The following is a 21817-nucleotide window of genomic DNA, read 5'->3' as shown; positions in this document are numbered from 1 at the left end:
AACTAGCTGGGCGTGGTGGCGGGTGCCTGTAGTCCCAGCTACTGGGGAGGCTGAGGCGGGAGAATGGCGTAAACCCGGGAGGCGGAGCTTGCAGTGAGCCGAGATCGCGCCAGCACTCCAGCCTGGGCAACAGAGCGAGACGCTGTCTCAAAAAAAAAAAAAAAGAAAACCAAAAATTAGCTGGGCATGATGGCACACACCTGTAGTTACTGCTTCTCGGGCGGCTGAGGCAGAATTGCTTGAACCTGGGAAGCTGAGGTTGCAGTGAGCCGAGATCGCTCCACTGCACTCCAGCCTGGCGACAGAGCAAGACTCCATCTTAAAAAACAAAGCCTGGGCGACAGAGCCAGACTCCATCTCAAAAAAAAAAAAAAAAACAAACAAACAAAAACAAAAACAAACCAAAGCCTGGCGACAGAGCAAGACTCTATCTCAAAAAATAAATAGCCGGGTGTGGTGGCTCACACCTGTCATCCCAGAACTTTGGGAGGCCGAGGCAGGTGGATCACCTGAGGCCAGGAGTTCGAGACCAGCCTGCCTAACATGGAGAAAACTTGTCTCTACTAAAAATACACTATTAGCCAGGCGTGGTGGCACATGCCTGTAATCCCAGCTACTCAGGAGGCTGAGGCAGGAGAATCGCTTGAACCCGGGAGACGGAGGTTGTGGTTAGCTGAGATCACGCCATTGCACTCCAGCCTGGCCAACAAAATAAATAAATAATATTCTTGGGAAGCCTGAAAGGGCCTGAGGTCTTCCCAGGTCAGAATCCATCCATGGCTCCCCACTGCCCTTAGAAAGCACTCCTGTGCCTGGCCCTCCACTTGGGGGCCCTCAAGATCCCACTGACCTCCAGTCTCATTTCCCAGCATTCCTTTGTTTTGCATCCAAAATGCTCTACCCATCTGACTTCAGCTTCTTCAAGCCCATCCTCATACCCCAGCTGTATTTTTGCTCAAGCTATTCCCTCTGCCTGGCCTCCCCTTCCCTTCCTAACACTCCTGGGTCCAACCCACCCATCCTTTCTCACCTGAGGGGAAACCCTTGACAAGGCACTCCCTGTCCCACTGTGACACAGCCCTCTTTGTGCCTGGAAAAGCCATGTGGGTTGAGAGCAGGTTCCCAGCAACCAGCACCAGACTTGACATGTAATCATCACCCAATAATAAACAGGACAGCAGGGCACAGTGGCACTGTCATCCCAGCCACTATGGGGAAGCTGAGTTGCTTAAGGTCCAGGAGTTTGCGACTAGGCTGGGCGACCCACCTCTATAAGAAAAGTAGTCAGGTATGGAAGAACAGCCCTGTAGTTCCAGCTACTCCAGAGGCTGTGACAGGAGGATCGCTTGAGCTCTCAGGAGTTCAAGACTGCAGTGAGCTATAATGACGCCACTGCACTTCAGCCTGGATGACAGAGCAATATCCTCTTTTTATGTTTTTGAGATGGAGACTTGCTCTGTTACCCAGGCTGGAGTCCAGTGGCATGATCTTGGCTCACTGCAAGCTCCGCCTCCTGGGCTCACGCCATTCTCCGGCCTCAGCCTCCTGAGTAGCTGGAACTACAGGCGCCCATCACCATGCCCAGCTAATTTTTTTTTGAATTTTTTGTATTTTTAGTAGAGACATGGTTTCACCATGTTAGCCAGGACGGTCTTGATCTCCTGACCTCGTGATCTGCCCACCTCGGCCTCCCAAAGTGCTGGGATTACAGGTCTATCCTGTCTCTCTTAAAAAAAATGAACGAACGCATGTTGAGTGAATGAAACAATGAACACATGAAGTCTCCATTTATTCTGGGATGGGTTAGAGTGAGCCTCTGAGCCTGCCATCAGGCTGGCTGAGTTGTTGCCCAACATTGTATCCAGCGGTCTCAGGCCCGTGCAGTGCACAGCCAGCAAGGGGCTCACAGCTACAGCTGGAATCCAGAAGCTGCCACCTCTGCTGCAAAGGCCAGGCCTAGGGGTCCGGGTACATGCAGTGAGTCCTTGGGGCAGGGCCAGCCCTACTGACTACACAAGCAAAGTCTGTGGTGAGACAAGGGGTGTATGTTTCCCTGCCAGTACAGAGGACAACAAACAGGTGGGTGGCAACCCTCAGGGCTGACAGCATCCCTGCCCAGAGTGACATACCAGGGCCTACTGGCTCTACTAAATCCAGGGTGGCGGAAATCCTGGATGTGCCCCTTGTTATGGCTCAGAGGCCTCCTTTCATCATAGTTCATCAAGCCCCAATACTTCCTCCCTGGAATCAGTACCAATCCCCCGGCCCTGCCTCCAACTTCATCCCAGCCAATCACACATGTCCAATCGTGTAGTCTGTTGCCCTTCTTTCCCTCCTGGGGCATCCTGAGCCCTCTGGGATGGTGTGTGCCCAGTTCCCGCTCACGGACCTCCATGGCCCATCCACCAAGCACCCCATCCTATCAACTCATGTAGGACACCGTCCACCCAAAGCGTTGAGGTGTCTCATCACAAGCCAACTGTTGCCTAGCTCTTACAGGGCCCATTTGTAGGCCCTCCTGCAGGTCAGCTTCCTGGGTTTGGAAGGCAACTGGCCCGGAAGGCCACTGTCAGTGCTCAAGGTGATAGCCACATCTTCCTGAACCCAGCGTCCTGTTGTAGCTGGGATACTGTCACAGACAAGCGGCATGACGGCATAATCAGCACCGGTGAGGCCCCTGAGCGGACTGAGGGCTCCAAGGATGCTGTGCTCAGAGCTGTTCTCTCCAAGACACGTGCCTGCTATGCGGCAGATCTGCAGCAGGGCGGGCAGATGGAATCCGTCCCTCGTGGTGGGTCTACATTCAGAAACGACCCTGGTAGCGATCACTGAGCGGGAAACTGCAAGGAGAGTCCTGTGTTGAGAATGCAGGCACCTGCCCGGAGTTTGGAGGTATTTGGCAGGTGGGGCCAGGAGGCATCCCTTCCATGGGTGTTACAGGCTGGTATTCTCTCCTCAAATACAAGGTCTGCTGATCTCACAGGAGTCTCTTCTTGTCCCAACCCCTTAATATGTCCAAGAGAGGAGACAGGACATGAACACATCCCATCAAAATTGGGGGTAGGACTCATCCATCCTCATCCCTCCACTGTGTGCACTGCTAGGATCTCAGGGTACTTCAGGTCCTCTTCTCCCACCTTTTCCTGGGAGGGGCCACTTGGTATCTGGGACCTCCTCTGCTCTAACACAAATGAGAATTCCTCAACAGTTTTCTAGCACACAACTTGTTCTTTCACCTCTCCAAGAAAGCAAATCTTCATCCTTTGAAAGCACACTTGATATTCTACATTAGCTGAATGATTCTGAGTCAAAAATGGTCCTCACTTTTCCCAGTGGCCATGGTTACCCAAGCACAGGAGGCCAAGGCCTGGGGCTCAGGTCAGCAAAGCAGGATCTCTGTAGATGTTTGGTCCCAGGCTTGGCAAGTACAGTTCTTCCCGGATGGCCGACAGGGATCCTGGGGAAAGGCAATCCCAGCAATGCCCTGAAACCAGAGCTCCTCCTCCCTCCCCAGGCAAGGTGGAGCTAGAAGGGCTGCTCTAGCGTAGGGTCTCCACCTCCACACACCTGATATTTCGATAAGGCAGGTCCCCGCTGTGGGCCACTCTTCTGGGCAGCATAGTATGCTTGACAGCATCCTTGGCCTGTATCCACTAGATCCCAGAGCACCTGCTAGCTGTGACAACATCCTCCAAACATTGCAAAATTTCCCCTGGGAGGCGAGATTGCCTCAGATGGGAGAATCACGCTCTAGGGAAATCTGCTGGTGTGAGAACCCCAACTCCCCACTCTGCTGAGCCTCCAGATGGCGAGCAGGCTGCAGCTCCAGCACAGACATGAAGCTCCCTCCAGCCACTGACGATCCGTGGCTGGGGTTACCCAGGCCTCACCTGCCCTTTCTTTTTCTAACTGGGTTGTGTGTTCCACCACAGGCATGCCCCTACAGAGGACATCACTGGTGTACTTAGAACCACACCAAAATCAGGGAGCAGAAAAAGCCTGCCTGTTTTGTGATGGGTTCCCCAAGACCAGAATGGGCACTGTGAGCCCCTCTACGGACGGTGGGAGCCTGGAGCCTGGTGGTACACTGGGTCTACACAGCCCAGGAGACCAGCAACCAGCCTTCGCTGAGCATGAGTAAAATGTCTGGAAGGTCAGAACTGGACCCTCTCTAAGGACCAGGGAGCATCCTGCTGGCCCGCCCTGCTTTCCCCGAGCAGGGACAGAGCGGGGAAACCTGCTCATTGCGCTGCTGGTGGGTCAGACACCCAGGCCTAAGACGGGCGCAGTTTTGTTTTTCTTTATTTGTCTACATTCAGCTTAATTCAGATGTACTGCCTGAATGACCCAGACATAAAAAGAAACCCCCCACTCTTTCCCACTGGTTTTTAAAATAAAATCTTCACTTATAAAACTGAAACACTAAAGCATTAAAATACAGAAAGCTCGTTTAACTCACTTCACAAAAGCATTAACAAATGACGTATCCCTTCCGTAACTATTTAAAGACAAACTGAGTTACCACTAACACCAAGTGTGAATAGACAGAGGGATACTGAACTGCAAGAACTCAAAAACTCTACCCAGACAAAGTTGTAATGGCAACTAACAAACCATTGAAGACACGGAGTCCCAAACACGGCTAAATATGGGTCACAGGACGGGCCACAGGGTGACCCGCTGCACCTCACGACACAGCAACGTGGACGGGGTGGGGGCGGGGGCCTGGAGGGCCAGCTGACATGTTAACTGTGATGCATAAACTCGATCTTCTGATGGGGAGTAAGTGCAGAAGGTAGAAATCTCCGCCCCGCGGGGGCTTATCTGTACTGGTAGTTCATGCTGTGGTCTGCGTTTCTGCCATAGCCGCCTTGTGAGGACTGGTAGGAGCTGGGAGGGCCACTGTAGTTCTGGCCGGACCCCGGGGAGTTGTAGTTCGACTGTGAGTAGCCTCCTAGGAGAGAGAGTGGTGGATTAGAGCCGAGGGGCCCAGCCAGCGGGGCTCAGGTTAGGCAGCCCACACCCAAGACTTGGCCAGGATGCAGGTGGGCAAGACTCGTGGCCTCCTATGCAGCTCTGCCTGCCTACCACACATTACTGGACAAGGCTGACACCAAGACTCCGAGAGGTGGGACCACTGTGACCCTTGTTTCTGGGGGAAGCTACCTGAGCCCACAGCTGAGCTACTGGCCAGAACCAGGGGAACCGCTGTTTGGCCTCCATGTCACCCACATTTCACACAGGTACCAGGGGTTAAGAGTGGGGACACTGCTGGCTCTCCAGCCACTCCCGAAAGCCTTAGCAGCTGCCAGTGCACCGAAGTGTGTATTCTCTGTCACAGGGCCCACCTGCCACTGCAGCCCTGCCCACGCTGCCGTCTGCTCCCACCAGGTCCACATCCCGCTTCATAGCAGGTGCCGGGCCCCCATGCTGTGCCACCAGGGGCTCCAGGCCCACCTTGTTTGCCTTGGTATGAGGAGCCGCCCCCAGAACCTCCGCCGTAGCCCCCGTGTGACCCTGGGTTGTAGGATGCCCCGCCTGAGCCGTAGCTGTTCCCGCTGCTTCGGCCTCCACTACCACTGTAGTCTAGGGGAAAGAAGACAGGGTGGTTAAGGGGCCCCAGGAAACACACAACTGGGGTGGCCCAGGGGCCTTGTGGTGCGCCTCAGACGCGGCCGGCCCCTGGCCCAGACCCTGGGCCTCTAACTCTTCTCCCTGCCTGCTTCAATGTCACACATCAGCCCAACAGATAAGCGCCAGGAGCCAGCTGCAGCCCTGCAAGGTCACCTGGCCCTGGGCTGGGCTGGTCACCAAGCTCCAAAGCCCTGCTGTGGGGTGCCTTCTCAACTGCTCCTGCAGCCCAAACTTCCCAGCAGCAGCTGAGGAAGTGCACGAGACCCCAGCAGCTGTCTCTCCTCAGCCAGTAGCACCAGACAAACAGCACCCCCTTCTGACCCACACACCCAGTGCAGCCTCTGTCAAGTCCCTGGCCTGCTGCTGAGAGCTGCTGGGTCCCAAGGACACACCTACTCAGCCCCACCGGGCCACTGGTGCAGCCTGGGCCTGCTGGGTCTGTGCATGAGGAAGCGGGAGAGGCGGTGGCGGAGAGATCAGGCTCTTGCAGGGGCTGGATGCAAAACTCTCTAGATCAAGTCCCAGGAAGTCACCTTGCAGCCTCACCCACAGCCAGGGCCTAGAAACAGAGGCCTCAGCTACCCCTGCCTTCGGAGAACATACCAGAGAAAGTGGCGAAGACGGCACCAAGGGGCCCCACGCCCCATCTTCCTAGCACCCGCCCACAGCCAACACCACGTGTCCTCCTCCTAAGGCCCTCGGCCAGTGGTCTGGGCAGTGCCGAGCTTCCGCCACTCCATGGGCTGCACTGCTGGGGCCTGGACCCTGGCCCAGCCAAGGAGCTCTGGAAGCCAACTCACTGAATTTGCTCTCGTAGTTGTAGTCGGATCCGCCCCCGCCCCCGGGAGAGTTGTAGGAGTTCGAGTAGGAGTAGCTGCCTTGTCCATGGTTATAGCCTTTCTGCTTGCCCTGTGGGGGGCCATAGTTGCTGTAGGGGCTCTGGTTGTAGGACTGCTGCTGGCCCTGGTGGGACTGGTAGCCCGAGCCGTAGGAGGGCTTCTGCTGGCCCCCGTGCGGCTGCTTCTTCCCAGCGTGTTTTGGGGGCACCGGTGAGTTGTAGTTGTCACCTTGGTAGTAGGAGCCATAGCCGGAGGAGCCACCACCGCCCCCGCCGCCACCGCCACCGGCATTCCCAGAATGCCCTCCGTTGCTGTAGAACTGACCTAAACAGGGAGGCAGTGGGTCAGGCGGAGGACGGGAAAGGGCAGGGGGAAGGGAGGGAAGGGCAGGCAGCAGCCATGGGTCCTGAAGGCTGACCCACAAGCCCGGGTCAGAGGCAGCAGAAAAAGGAGGGAGAGGAGCAGTGGCTCCGGTCCTTAGCGCAGCCATTCAGGCTGGCCCAGCCTTCAGCTCCACTCACCCAGCAGCTGATGACAACAATGGGGCTTTGCCAAGCAGCACGCGCCAGCAGCTTTTGCAGCGGATGTCAACATTACAATGAGATGGACTCCGAGCGCGGGACGACATTCACAGCTAGCTGACGGCTACCCAGAGATCCCCAATGGTGACAGGAAAAGCAAAGCCCCAGAGAAGCAGCGGCCACCCCCCTCCTCCCTGCTGTGCTGGAAACAGGCTCCACAGGCACAGGCCTGGAGATCCCCAAGAGATACTGTTTAAAGAGGCCCCTGGACCGTCATCATCCTGAGACCAACTGGTCTGAGCTGGTTTGGTTCATGGAAGACAAATTGAGACTTAGTCAATGATGCAGGCACCTCCCTTGTGATACTCGTGCAAGCATGTGACTCAGGATGTGAGCAAGCCCCAGCCTGGTTGGTGGGGGAAGACTGGCCACAGCTGGGGCCAGGACAGCCAGGTGAGGCCTAGACCTACTGCCCTGATGTCCCCGACGCCCCTTCCTTGTACCCAGCACAGCTGCTGGGTGCACGTGGGACTGAGCAGCAGGGCTGAGAGCGTGCAGTGCAGCCACCACATTCTCAGCTGCAAGCTGAAAATGTAGCAGCGAGACCCCACTTCTGGTCAACTAGGTTTGTCAATACACAGCCCCACCAGAGGCTTGAGTGGAACAAAGTGGATGGCACTGGCTGAGGGAATGCTGCACCCCAAGCCTTGCAAGGGAGCCCCACAGAGGGGGTCTCCACGAACGGGCGTGGGAAGGCTGAGAGGGTGGGTGAGGCGGGAGGCCAGGTCATGGTGGTAGCTCTCCAGCCAAGCTGGGCAATGCCCAAGCTGATCAGCAGGTGCAGCTGAGTTCCTGGGCTCTCAGAGCGGGTGGGCTTGTGAATGCAGCCACCTTTGCCCAGTTAAGCTGCCCAGACCGCCAGGCCCAGGGTGGGTGGGATGGAAGGGGAGGCTCCCACACTGCCTGTCCTTCCTTCCCAGATTGAGGACACCAAGGGCCCACCGCCTCCTGGGTGGGGTAACTGGGAGTCCTCATGTGCCTCCACCCACTGGAGATGTATACCCCACGCTGGTGTGGTGGGCTGCCTACACGACAATGTGGACAGAACTATCTGCAACCTTCAGTTTGTGTTCTTCAGGCAGGCCTCCTCCCTCGCCCCCCATCACAAAGCCAAGACACCAAGGGGGAGGACGTGTCCCACAATGCCAGAAAGCGAACATGCGGCAGCTCAGCGAGGAGACTGGGAGGATGGGATCTTCAGAACACCCCGACCAGGACCCAGGACCCACACCCCACAGCCCCACTGCCCCAGCTTCCCCAGTGTCCTGCACTGAGCACACCACCTCGCCCCGCCTGAAGCCGGGAATGAATGAAGACGCAAGGGCCGAGGGCTTGTTACTTTCACATGTATTGATTAAAAAAAAATAAAGGGGAGGGGGAGTTTTCAACGTCATTCAGGATAACTATTTTCCTGGTATAAAAAGACATTATTCTCAAACAATAACTTTCTAAAAAAAAAATACATCATGCAATCAAAGTTTTAAAAAGTTTCACTGAATGTTTCAAACCTCTGGGAACAAATCACGTAGTAACCATTTTGACCAGTTTTTGCCTGAATAAACGTAAAATCTTGCAAGTCAACACAGACGCAGGCTTTGCTGCAAAAAATAACCGCTGATCAGAGCCAAAACCAGTTTCCAAGGAGGACACCTGCCAGAAAACAGGGGCCTCAGTAAAGAGCCAGAATGACTCTGTGTTTGTAGACAGAAACTTCTATGCCTTCGGAGTCTGTGGCAGCTGCACATGCAGCAGCACCACCTCTGCCCAAGGAAAAGCCAGCCCTTTACTGAAGAAGCAGGGAACATCGCGGTTCTTTCTCCTTGATTACTTTAAAGTCCCAATAAACTAAAAACAAAAAAATCCAGAATCCCATGCATCTGCAGCTGTAATGAAGACTTGCAAAATTTCACGTCATCTACCCCTTAAAGCCTGTCTGTTTCTTGCACTAATAATGGAAGCACAGTTTTGATACCTTTGAGAGTTCACTCTCTAGCTAAACCAGCCACAAAACATTGCATTCCCAAACAAGAACCCACCAGAGCATTACAAGAGGCGGGAGAAGCTAATTCAGCGCAATACACAATTCCCCACGTTCCCAACGTTTTCACATGCTCGTAATAAGAAAAAAGCCGGTTTCTCTGGATTCAGATGTGGTGAAATCGTTTTCATCACTGTCAAAGGCATCAACCAGATTTGGGAGTTTGTTAAAAGGTTAAAAATTCATACAAAACCTGCTGTAAATTAAGACAAAGGTAGATTAAAATGCGTCAATGTCTGTCTCTTTAAATAAAGTAATGCTTTCCATAAAAAGCAAAGGTGGGCTTTTGCCTTGATGCCGAACAACGCTGTCTCTAGAATTCTGTGCAATTCTGCACAAAAATACATTCTCTGAAAAAATTGTTTTCCACTTAGTGTGAACTTCAATAGGACCAAGTTCAAAGGCAAATCACGATAAAAACTGCCATTGTCTTAAATTCTGCAGGCTAAGAGTTTCAGACAAGCTGCGGTGAAAAGCCACGGTTGAGAAACCCAGTGAAGCACAGGGACACAGCACGGACACTTTGGGTTTTGGAGTTGGAGGAAATTGGAGTAAAAAGTTGATTTTGTGTGCAATACTTTTAGACGCTCTAGGAAGACCCAAAATCATGATAGCCGTAGCAGTCTGTGAAAAAGTCACCTACAAAAGGGGGAGACAGAGCAGAGAGAAGAAATTAGAATTCTTTTGAAAAAGGGCACAGAGCGCCACATTTGAAATTCATGTTTTAGATTTCTCTGCTCCTGTAACCCCCCAATGAAGGCTCCTTCTCAAGACAAGAGCTGTGCACTGGCTGGAAAAGCGTATTCACAAGATTGGTGCTTCGCATGGCTTAAAGCAGAGAAATTTAAAATTCTAACTTTTAAGGAACTTTGCAGTTACACGAGTTTGTGTGTTAACACAATCAATCCCACTGCAGGACGGGGGGGGGTCGAGGGCCATATGACCTATTCACCGCAAAAAGGTGTGTGCCCCTTCTACAGCCTCCTCGAGGCTGCTCTGGCCGCCCTTTGCTAACTCAGGCCCAGAAGCTACACTGTGGCTGCTTCCCAGGTCAGACAGAGAGAAACGCACTTACTGTAGCCTGCTGTCGCCGAGTTGCCTCCGTACCCGTAGCTTCCATATCCAGCGCCTGGAAGGGGAAAGATAGGGTTACCAGGGACCAGCAGTGTCTCAGGCCCACCCCAGGAGCCCCGCATACTTGTTCCCAGAGCATGCACATGGGGAAGATGGGGACAGTGCAGTACAAGGGCCCTTACCAGCATTCATGTAGCCTCCGTGGTTGGCGCCACCAAATCCTCGCCCGCGCCCTCGTCCCCGGATGTTCCCGCCTCTTCCCCGCCCTCGAAGGTTGGGGGGTGGGGGCACTTCATTGTGCATGGGGCCTCCCATGCCGAAGCCAGGGTTATGTGGCTAGAAGAGAACACAGGAAGTGACATTCCCTTTGTGCTCACATTGCAGGAGAACCCATGCCTGAGCCAGGAGATTCAAGGGTCACTGCTCACCTTAGCAGCAAATTTCGGTCCCCCTCTGACGGGTACTGGGGCTCTCTTCTTTTTGTTGGCATCAAGGGCGAGAGGGGTGTCAGGGAAAAGCTTTTCTAGGGCAGCAAGGGCAGCGTACGCCTTCGCCACCTTTTTGTTGGAACCAGCACCTTGGAACTTCTGTCCATCCACTTCAACCTGGAAAGTGCAGACAGAGGTGACCTAGTGCCTCCCTCTAGGGGCAGGGGGACCCCAGGCTTCCCTATGGGATGCCCCAGCAGGCAGCTCCAGGCCGCGCACCTCCATGACGAAGCGCTTATCGTGGCTGCCACCGGTCTCGGAGATGAGCTCGTACTTGAGCCCCCGCCTTTTCTCGTTCAGCTCCATGACTGGGTTCTTGCCGTGTTTTGTCAGGATTGGCCCCTGCTGTTTTACGTTCTCAGGGAAAACAGAAAGAACGACCGATAAACTCAGCTATGGGCTTTCCAGCCACACAGGAGGAGCAGCAGGACTGAGGCCGGGCGTCTGCTGCTCATACACTGCCAGTCCTTGCCAGACAGTCTCCACCCACTCTCGTGAAGGCCTTCCAGCAATGTGCCCCTTCCCTGTGCCTCCCCTCTGAACAGCATGTTCTCAACCCAGGGCCACCCCAATGTAGCCTAGGATGCTGAGACAACATCCACAAGGCCCTCCCCCACACGGCTTGTAGGGCAGCACCCAGCTTCCTGTGTGGGCTTCTGGCCTGAAAGGTCAGCTTTTTGGGGCAAATCATCAAGGACCAGTAACCACCTCACTGACAGGACACATGGCTGCCTGCTCTGTCTGGCAGTGACTCCCAGCACCCACCACGTGCTCACCTCGGCAGTGGCATCTGAGGGAAAGGCCGCACTAGGGGTTGAGACAGCTTCTACCACTGGGGCAGGGGCCACCACCGCTGGCTTCGCCTCAGTCTCCTCAGCCGAGTCCTCCCCCTTGCTAGAGTCCCTGCCTTCGGCACCCGTCGGCAAGCCCATGTCCTGTAACACCTGCAGAGGTAGCGAGATCCCCAAGGTCCCACTGAAGCAGGGCTCAGCCCGGGAGCCATGCATGCAGGGCCTCCCCATGGCCTACAGGCACCCACCCAGAAAGTCATCTGGAGGAGGGCTGTTTCCTTTCAGCTTCTGCTCCCAGGAGGCCCTAATGTCCAACTATGTTTGGGGACCCCTCTGCCTGCCAGCCACAGTGGGAAGGCGTTCTTGGCACATGTGACCTGCAAATACCCGCCCCATCTAACTATGTGTGTTTTTAGGATCTACATGCCTTCCCTGAGAGACAATGGCTCATATGGGGCCCAAAACAAAGATCATGGTTCTGCTATTAGAAGATAGTGACGCTGGCCACACTTACCTTAACGGCCACGTGCAGCTTGGCCGTCTTTTTGGAGGGCCCAGAGGCCTCGAATGAATTGCCATCAACCTCCACAGACATGGTAAAGATGGGGGCATGGACAGGCCCAGTCTGGGACACCAGCTTGTACTGCAGCCCTGGCTTCAGCTGGTTCAGCCGCATCAGGGCATTCATAGCTTGGGGGGGCTCTGCCTTCTCCTCTACAGAGAGAACACCAAGGTGGCTCTGGATCAGCACGATGGCAGGTCTCCATGAGAGCTCTGCCAATCCTAGCCCCCGGGCCTGCCTCTGTGGCGTAACACAGTGGGTGGGGCAGCCACACAAACTGAATCCAGTTTGCACCTCTCCTGTGGCCTCCAGCTGTGGCACCATCATCCTACTCATCTTCTACATCCCCAATCATGCCTCATTATTGTTAAAGGACTCAGAAATCACAAGTAAGAAAAATGAAACAAAAGCAGGCACTCCCTATAGCTTCAGGGTGAGCCTTCATAGGACCAGATGGATAAAGCAGCAGCACGAGGGGAGGTCTGCACCTTCCTGCTTTTTTATCTACTTAGTTTTTTAAATCTTTCAACACTGATTTTAAGCAAGGTCTCGCTCTGTTGCCCAGGCTGGAATACAGTTGCTCACTGCAACCTCCGCCTCCCAGGCTCAAGTCATCCTCCCATCTCAGCCTCCCAAGTAGCTGGCACTACAGGTGTGCCACCACACCCAGCTAATTTTTGTGTTTTTTGTAGAGACGGGGTTTCGCCATGTTGCCCAGGCTAGTCTCAAACTCCTGAGCTCAAGCGATTCTCCCGCCTCGGCCTCCCACAGTGCTGGGATTACAGGCGTGAGCCACCGCGCCCGGCCTGTACCTTTCTTCTGAATCTTCTTCTTCTTTTTGCTGGGAGACTTCTCTTCCCCGTCCTCCTCCATTGGGCGTTTCATGGGCGTAATGGCATAGGTGGTGCTGGGTGGGATCTGAACTGCAAGGAGAGAGCAGGGCATGGCTGAGAGATGCAGATGGCCACTCTTCCTGGAGCCCAAGCCATCAGGCAACCGCCGTGGGCTTACCGGTGTAGTCCACTGGGTTTTCATTCTTTGGTTTCTTGGGCATCTTGGAAGGCAGAGGGTCCATGCCCAGGACTTTATGGAGCTGGCCGAAGGCAGCGAGTCGCAGTGCGTGCTGGAGAAGGGGAAGAGGCTCTGACTCAGCTGCCCTGTGCTCCCGGTCATGGAGTGTGCGCTCACTACTGCCTTCTGAGGAGGGGCAGAGCTGAAGGGCTGCTAATGGTCTCCTCTACGACAGCAAGGGGTCCCCCACCAGCCAGGGGAGAGCCTGAATGCTCAAGTCCAGCCTTGCTGTGGGGGAAGGCCAGCCTGTGACCACCCCCCTTCCAGAGGAATACAGGAGACCCCAACCTGGGGACTGGTTGCCACACGGAGCCATGTGGTAGCCTGCAGGGGAAGGTCCCCCGGAGCAGTCCGCACAGCAAAGACATCTCCCAGCACCACTCAGTGTCCGAAAATGGCACTCGAGCAAGCCACGGGAGGGGGCAGACGACAACCAGGCATGGCACCAGGGGAAAGAAGCAGCCCAGATTGGGGCGCCCTGTATCAGACACGATCCCTTTGCCTTCAGTCCCCGACCTGAGCCTACGAGTCCAGGGGCTACCCTGGGAATACCCAGTAATGGAACTGGAAGCCAGTGATTACAGACTGGGTCAGGGCGCACGTTGGCAATGGCGATGACTATACCTGCGCACTCTGTGTGATATCTTCCCGTTGCTGTCTGTCTAGATGCCCAATAGCATCAGTGGCTTCTTTTTCACAAGGGTCATAAATGCCAGAACCATCTGAAGGCAGGAAACAAGGAAGATATGCAGAGGATTATCTTTTAGCATCTCTGAAGAGGTGTGCTGGCTGAGGGAACTAGGTGTGTTACCCCCCGCGCCCCATCCACACCCAGCTCTGGAAAACATGCCTAGCTCGGTGACCCACTCGGCGTCCAGCCCTTGACAGAAATAATTCACAAGTGTCTCAGAGCAAGAAAGTCACGTGGGAGTGGGTCACCATTGCCCCGGATCCGCCCTCTGAATGACAGCTGCGGACCCGGTCAGGGCTGGATATGATGGTGCCAGAGGGTAGTCACATGCTTCAGCTCTAGGGAGTGGACACGGGGCTGCTCCTGTCCTAACCCAGTCAGTGTACCCGCCAGGAGGCGGCCTGGAACCCTGTCTTTCCCTGCAACCTGCGAAGCACAAGGCCCCAACCTGGCATCACGATGCCCGACGCCAGGCACTCCAGCACTCTTCGCAGGGCCTCGCCAGCACCCATCGGTCTGTTGGCTGTCCCAATGGATTTCTCACACAGGAGCTCGAGGGGCTGAAAGGGAAGAGGAACAGTGAGCCAAGAACCTACAGGATGAGGCCGGCCGCCACTAGGGAGCTGTTACTAGATGAGTGGGTCAGGGCACACGTGGGACTCATAGCCATCCAGTCAGGTAAAGTCAAAGCCTCAGGGCTAAGCCTGAGCCAGTGCACCTAGGACAGGGAGGACCAGACATGACATCCTGCAGGCTCTGTGAGCTCAGAGACCAAGCTGAGGTTATAATGTAGTATCTCATACTTAAAATCTAACCATTTATTTACAAATATAAAAACCACCCCAACAGGGGGCTGAAAAAAAATAGCAACAGCTGGTAAGAACTGGTCCCGCGTGAGAGCATCTGCAAACCTTCCCAGAGGGATCATTCCCACCTCCTTGCCAGCCTCCTGCTGGGATTGAGCTGTGCGACCCCTGCAAAGGGCCCTGACCCACACTGTCCCAACCCCAACCCCAACCCCAGGTGTGGCAAGCAGTAGCAGCTCCACAGGCAGCTCTGGAGAGTACACACCAGCCACACATCAAGGGGCCACTCCTGCCCCGTGATCATCAAGTGTTCCTGGGATATCCTAGAGACTCTGAATACACCACCCCCTAGTAGCCATAGCAACATCCTTACCCAGCCTCGGAGGGGACCCCAGGTGGGCACGCGAGTGCACAGGTCCCTCAGGACCCGGATCACAATGACACAGGACTTCAGTCCGTTGGCTCGAGCCTAGGGGAACAAAACACAGGCTCTTCAGTCTGAGGCACCGCCCAGGGCACAGGTCAACATGAACAACACAAGTGTCACGGTGCTGCTTTGCCAAGGGTAAACAGTCAATGATGGCGACCACCAAGGGTGTGGCCAGCCGCAATCTCACTACGTGTACAAGAAAGTATTACTCTTAACACAAAGCAGCAGCAGCAGCCCACCAATTCAGTCTCAGCCTCTTTTGGGGTCGAATTTGTTGAGGTGCACTCCTTTAGGACCTGCGGAACCGCAGGTGCTAAGCTCGGCACGGCTATCGTCAATGTTAAGGAATCTTTATGGTGACAGTTAGCCAAGTTAAAACTTAGGAATTCTCTACCAAAAGACAAAGAGAAGAACAAAATGCAAACCTGGAACCACTTGGCGTGTCGGAGGGACGCCAAGGCAGCAAGGCATTTCTGCCTGTCCAGAACGTCCGGGGGGTCGTTGACTGATAGCGTTTCTATTCATGGATGGAATAAGAAGACAAGGCACAGTTTGACCAAGGGGTTTCTGTCAGGTGGAAAGGGGATGTGGCAGCTTTCTAAAGGGCAGCTGAGTTTCCCAGAAGCTGAATTCATCTCCACCCTGGACCAGGGAAGGAGAAACTAGAGCACATTGAACTCTGCCCTGTGAGGAAATTGTAAAAATTGGAGGCCCCATCCAAAAATAAAAAAGAAAAAGAAAAAAGAAAGAAAAAGAAAAAATAAAACAAACATAAAAACAAAAGTGGGGAGTTATTCTAAAAGGAATAATCTCATGAGGGAGGGGAGAGATAGGTGGAGCCTATCTTCTAATCCTCTTCCCTTGCCTCCTCCCCATGTTCTCCCAATAAATTAGCTATGCTAAAATGTTCAATAGGAAAAAAATTAAAAAGGCCGGGGGAGAGGAAAGGAACTCCCTCTCTGCATCCCACAACAGCCATCCCAAGGCATATGCGGCAAAGGGGACCAACTCCGCCCACCAGGCGGGACTGCCCTAGCCCCAGCCCTTGACAGAGAGAGTCCTGTTGGTCAAAGGTCCAGCGTCCCTACGTTGATCAACTAGAAGGGCTTTGGTAGTTGGAATCAGCTATGAGAACCAAAGGTAAACAGCAACAGCGCTATGCCAGCCTATGCTGTGGCCAAGCCGAGCGTCTGTCTTCTCTGCCATCTGCACGCCAGGGGTTTGGATAAGGCCTGAAGACAGGCACACGAGGGGCGGGCCATGGACTGTGAGCACATTATTAGTGCGAGGTCCAATCAGGTAGTCTGAAAAATTGGACAACTGTTTAAACTTTATCCAAAACTCTGTATTAGCTCTTTGTGCTTCTGTCACTTTAGATGATAAGAGCCATGGCAGAGGACAAACGAAGAGGCCCTCAGCTCAGCTGCAGCACAGGCTGTTGGTAAACTCCAACGTGGTGCTCATGCAGAAACCGTCTGGTTGTCTCATCTTTAAAACCATAGAATCACCAGGGACACACTTCTCCACAGCCAGAGAATGGCTCCACGGAAAAGCAACTACCACATTCACGTTTGAGAATGTTCAAGGATGAAGTTAAAGGAAAATGGTGCAGTCCCCTACGAAAAGTGCTACTCACTTTTAGTGTGACCGTTTTGTCAAACTCCCAAGTACTCAAAGCCAACGGGAGATGTGATCTCAGAGTAAAGGTGGTCAATCTACAACGTAGCCTTTTACCAAAGCAGTCTAAAACTGAATAGCACATTTGAATAGTGAGGGAACACCACGTTTTCAAAGCCCTGCCGGCCTGTCTCGGCCTCCCTACCTCCAGCTAATACTTTTTCCATTTCTTCTCTGACAACAGGGGATGTCAGGTGGATGGTCAGGGACAATGGAGGCTCTTTTGTGTTTTTTATCACAATCGCAGCATCGTCGACAGATTGCAGTATTTCGTACTTGTCTTCTGTTACAGCCTAAAAAATAAAATGCAACTTTCAAAACACTTTCTCCTCAAAGCAATCAACAATTTTATCTGGCTCCACCTATTCCTGCAGCAGAAAGGCCAACTTCTTGGGTATGATGTCCCAGAAGTGACTTCACCTGGGATGTCAGGATCTCTCTAACTGTCCAGGTTTTCGGCCACGTTTTGGGTACTAGAGGGGGTAACTAGTGAAATAAGCAATTTCCAAAAGGGGCTTAAAAATGCAATGGTAAGGCCAGGCACGGTGGCTCATGCCTGTAATCCTAGCAATTTGGGAGGCCAAGGTGGACAGATCGTGAGGTCAGGAGATCGAGACCATCCTGGCTAACCCAGTGAAACTCCATCTCTACTAAAAATACAAAAAACTAGCTGGGTGTGGTGGCAGGCGCCTGTAGTCCCAGCTACTCGGGAGGCTGAGGACAGGAGAATGGCGTGAACCCGGGAGGCGGAGCTTGCAGTGAGCCGAGATCACGCCACTGCAGTCCAGCCTGGGCAATGCAGCGAAACTGTCTCAAAAAAACCAAAAACAAACAAACAAAAAAGCATTGTTAGGCCAAGTGTGGTGGCTCACACCTGTAATCCCAGAACTTTGGGAGGTTGAGGCAGGCAGAATCACCCGAGGTCAGGAGTTCAAGACCAACCTGGCCAACATGGTGAAACCCTATCCCTACTGAAAATACAAAAATTAACTGGGTGCAATGGCTGACACGTGTAGTCACAGCTACTCAGAAGACTGAGGCAGAAGACTCACTTGAACCTGGGAGGCAGAGGCTGCAGTAAGCTGAGATCGTGCCACTGCACTCCAGCCTGGGTGACAAGAGTAAGACTCCATCTCAAAAAAAAAAAAAAAAAAAAAAGCAATGGCAAAGAGTTTAGGATCCAGGAGGAGGAGACCCTCCTTTCCTGCTTTTGCCCTTTAGTAGGTAATTAACTTTGGATAAATCTCTCATTCAGACTTACGGCTCTAATCTGTAAAATGGACTTAATGACATGAACTACACCACAAGGCTGCTGGAAGCCTCAACCAGACACTGCGCGGAAAGCGGAGGACACTGCAGAGTGGGCATCCAGCCACTGCTACTTCCATGCTGGGATGAGCAGCCAGACAATGTGGAATAAAACCTGTGTGCAGTATCCTACGATGCATCTAAAAGTATGTACTTGCTGCAAATGCACATCTACAACGACCCGCACAACTATCTTTATTCTTGATACCACCGTGTATGACGTGACAAAATTCAAGCTTTTGGCTGAGGGCAGTGGCTCACACCTGTAATCCCAGCACTTCTGAGAGGCCGAGGCGGGCGGGTTACTTGAAGTCAGGAGTTCAAGACCAGCCTGGCCAATATTATGAAATCCCGTCTCTACTAAAAATACAAAAAAATAGCCACGTGTGGTGGCAGGCGCCTGTAATCCCACCTACTTGGGAGGCTGAGGCAGGGAGGCAGAGGGTGCAGTGAGCTGAGACTGTGCCAATGCACTCCAGCCCAGGGGACAGAGCAAGACACCGTCTCAAAAAAAAGAAAAGAAAATTCAAGTTTTTTAATATTTTTGCGAAGGAAGCTAAGTATGTTGGGAGGAGAATAAATACACTGAAAAAATCTGAAACAGGATTTCTCAACTTCAGCACAACTTAACTTCTGGGCTGGAAAATTCTTGGGGGAGCTACTCTGCACATGACAGGGTGTTGAGTAGCATCTCTGATTTTCACCCATCAGGTGCTGAGAGCACCACAGCACCCCATCACCAAGCTGTCAACAGACACTGCCAAATGTTATCAGGGCAGGGGGGTGATTCACCCCTCTTAAGGAACCACTAGAAATGATTTTTAAAACCCCTATTATTTTCATTTTTAAGGAATAATTATTGGCCAGGCTCAATGGCTCATGCCTGTAATCCCAGCACTTTGGGAGGCTGAGGCAAGCAAATAGCTTGAGGCCAGGAGCTCAAAACCAGCCAGAACAACATAGTGAAACCTTGTATCTACAAAAAATTTAAAAAATTTGCCAGACATGGTGGCACATGCTTGTGGTCCCAGTTACTTAGGAGGCTGAGGTGGGAGGATTGCTTAAGGCCAGAAAATCAACTCTGTAGTGAACTGAGATTGCACCACTGTACCCGAGCTTGGGCAACAGAGCAAGAGACCCTGTCTTCTTTTTAAAAAAAAAAAACCAACGGGGGGGCGGGGGCCGGGCACGGTGGCTCACGCCTGTAATCCCAGCACTTTGGGAGGCCGAGGTGGGCGGATCACGAGGTTCAGGCCATCAACACCACAGTGAAACCCCGTCTCTACTAAAAAAAATACAAAAGAATTAGCTGGGCCGGGCGCGGTGGCTCAAGCCTGTAATCCCAGCACTTTGGGAGGCCGAGACGGGCGGATCATGAGGTCAGGAGATCGAGACCATCCTGGCTAACACGGTGAAACCCCGTCTCTACTAAAAAATACAAAAAACTAGCCGGGCGAGGTGGCGGGCACCTGTAGTCCCAGCTACTCGGGAGGCTGAGGCAGGAGAATGGCGTAAACCCGGGAGGCGGAGCTTACAGTGAGCTGAGATCCGGCCACTGCACTCCAGGCTGGGCGACAGAGCCAGACTCCGTCTCAAAAAAAAAAAAAGAAAACAAAAGAATTAGCTGGGCGCGGTGGTGGACGCATATAGTCCCAGCTACTCGGGACGCTGAGGCAGGAGAATGGCGTGAACTCGGGAGGCAGAGCTTGCAGTGAGCTGAGATCACGCCACTGCACTCCAGCCTGGGTGACAGAGCGACCAGCCTGACCAACGTGGAGAAATCCCATCTCTACTAAAAATACGAAATTAGCCAGGCATAGTGGCGCATGCCTGCAATCCCAACTACTCAGGAGGCTGAGGCAGGAGAATTGCCTGAATCCAGGAGGCGGGGTCTGTGGTGAGCTGAGATCACCCCATTGTACTCCAGCCTGGGCAACAAGAGTGAAACTCCCGTCCCGCCGCCCACCCCCGACCCCTGATTACCACTATGGGCCGGACATAGTGGCTCACGCCTGTAATCCCAGAACTTTAAGGAGGCAGAGGCAGGCAGAATACTGAGGTCAGGAGTTCAAGACCAGCCTGGCCCATAGGGTCTCTACTAAAAATACAAAAATTAGCTGGGCATGGTGGAGGGCACCCGTAATTCAGCAACTCAGGAGGCTGAGGCAGGAGAATCGCTTGAACCCAGGAGGCGGAGGTTGTAGTAAGCCAACATCACACACCACTGCACTCCAGCCTGGGGGACAGAGCGAGGCTATCTCAAAAAAGAAAAAGAATTACCACTATGCAGGCCGGGCGCGGTCGCTCAAGCCTGTAATCCCAGCACTTTGGGAGGCCGAGACGGGCGGATCACGAGGTCAGGAGATCGAGACCATCCTGGCTAACACGGTGAAACCCCGTCTCTACTAAAAAAAAAAATACAAAAAACTAGCCGGGCGAAGTGGCGGGCGCCTGTGGTCCCAGCTACTTGGGAGGCTGAGGCAGGAGAATGGCGTGAACCCGGGAGGCGGAGCTTGCAGTGAGCTGAGATCCGGCCACCGCACTCCAGCCTGGGCGACAGAGCCAGACTCAGTCTCAAAAAAAAAAAAAAAAAAAAAAAAAAGAATTACCACTATGCTGATGTACTTTCAAAAGAAAAAAGAAAATTATCACTAGAAAAATTTCACAGCTTCATCTTCAATGGCTCCTCAGAAGTATCTAATGCATTTACATTAGCTCCATATTTTAATTTTTGTCCTGAACCTAAAATTGTCAGTCCCATGTGAGAGAATACAAATCTGCATTGTGTAAGTAAATCAGGTTTTTCTAAAGAATAAGACTAAAACATTCAAAGGCTATGGTGGCTCAGGCCCGTGATCAAGAGTTCAAGAACAGCCTAGGCAACGCAGCAAAAGCTCATCTACACACACACATACACACAAAACAGCTGGGTGTGGTGGCGCACGCCTGTAGTCCCAGCTACTCAGGAAGATGAGGTGGGAGGAACACTTGAGCCAGGGAGGCAGAGGTTGCAGTGACCCAAGTTCACGTCACTGCACTCCAGCCTGGATGACACAGCAAGACTCTGTCAAAGATTCAAAGATGCTTGTATACTTCTTTTTTGCTTATCCTATACATAAATACAGGGGGACTGTATCCTGAGGAGGCAACACCTGGCAGAGGTTCTGATGCCTCCAAAAAACCCAGCCGTAGGTCTTGGGATCCATTCCTCAGCTGCCCTGCAGCTCTGTCACATCATCTGTCCCACTTAGAGGAAGATGAAATAACACACATCAAGAGCACATCTGTTTGAGAGCCTGACTTTAGCAAACACTCAATAAACAGAGACCATTATTTATGCAATCGTTTCACAATGAAACAAATACGTTGTTTTTTTTTTTTTTTTAAAGATATTTTAGCTGGGAGTGGTAGTACATGCCGGTAGTCCTAGTTACTCAGGGCGCTGCAATGGGAGGATCACCTGAGACCTGGAAGTGGAGGTTGCAGTGAACTATAATTGTGCCGCCACACTCCAGCCTGGGCTACAGAGCAAGACCTTCCTTATCTTAAAAAAAAACAAAAAACAAAAAACAAAACATTGGCCAGGCGCGGTGGCTCATGCCTGTAATCCCAGCTCTTCGGGAGGCTGAGGTGGACAGACGGCTTGAGGTCAGGAGTTCGAGACCACCGTGGCCAACATGGCGAAACCCCATCTCTACTAAAAATACAAAAATTAGCTGGACGTAGCGGCACGTGCCTGTAGTACCAGCTACTCGGGAGGCTAAGGCAGAAGAATCGCTTGAACTCAGGAGGCAGAGGTTGCAGTGAGCCGAGATTGCACCACTGCA

The 21817-nt window shown here is 53.0% G+C and overlaps 1 protein-coding gene and 1 pseudogene across 6 annotated transcripts in view; both read right to left on the bottom strand.

The window, feature by feature from the left end:
• Positions 1-1756: 1756 nt before the first annotated feature.
• LOC112612047 lies at positions 1757-3086 on the bottom strand (annotated as a pseudogene). Its single transcript, XR_003116801.1, has one exon. The product of XR_003116801.1 is annotated as an uncharacterized LOC112612047 (transcript).
• The window catches only part of ILF3 (interleukin enhancer binding factor 3), a 40921-nt gene continuing 20860 nt past the window's right edge, over positions 1757-21817 (bottom strand). Inside the window, exons 5-20 of one of the 5 annotated variants that reach the window (XM_025366063.1) lie at positions 16828-16975; positions 15431-15522; positions 14949-15044; positions 14218-14329; positions 13703-13800; positions 13019-13130; positions 12820-12930; positions 11960-12159; positions 11431-11598; positions 10874-11011; positions 10595-10771; positions 10349-10502; positions 10168-10221; positions 6435-6797; positions 5458-5586; positions 1757-4954 (exon numbers count right to left, since the gene is read on the bottom strand). In XM_025366063.1, the coding sequence (XP_025221848.1) occupies positions 4821-4954; positions 5458-5586; positions 6435-6797; positions 10168-10221; positions 10349-10502; positions 10595-10771; positions 10874-11011; positions 11431-11598; positions 11960-12159; positions 12820-12930; positions 13019-13130; positions 13703-13800; positions 14218-14329; positions 14949-15044; positions 15431-15522; positions 16828-16975 (2286 nt within the window). In that variant the 3' untranslated portion in view covers positions 1757-4820. Of the gene's footprint in view, positions 4955-5457; positions 5587-6434; positions 6798-8384; positions 9732-10167; positions 10222-10348; positions 10503-10594; positions 10772-10873; positions 11012-11430; positions 11599-11959; positions 12160-12819; positions 12931-13018; positions 13131-13702; positions 13801-14217; positions 14330-14948; positions 15045-15430; positions 15523-16827; positions 16976-21817 lie in introns of those variants that run through there. The other 4 variants (XM_025366064.1, XM_025366065.1, XM_025366066.1 and 1 more) reach the window with 4 other exon arrangements.

This window comes from Theropithecus gelada, chromosome 19 (genome assembly GCF_003255815.1).
Source record: "Theropithecus gelada isolate Dixy chromosome 19, Tgel_1.0, whole genome shotgun sequence".
NCBI classification, from domain to species: domain Eukaryota; kingdom Metazoa; phylum Chordata; class Mammalia; order Primates; family Cercopithecidae; genus Theropithecus; species Theropithecus gelada.
Note: the sequence above shows the minus strand (reverse complement) of the source record. Positions and strands in the feature narration are given on the sequence as shown.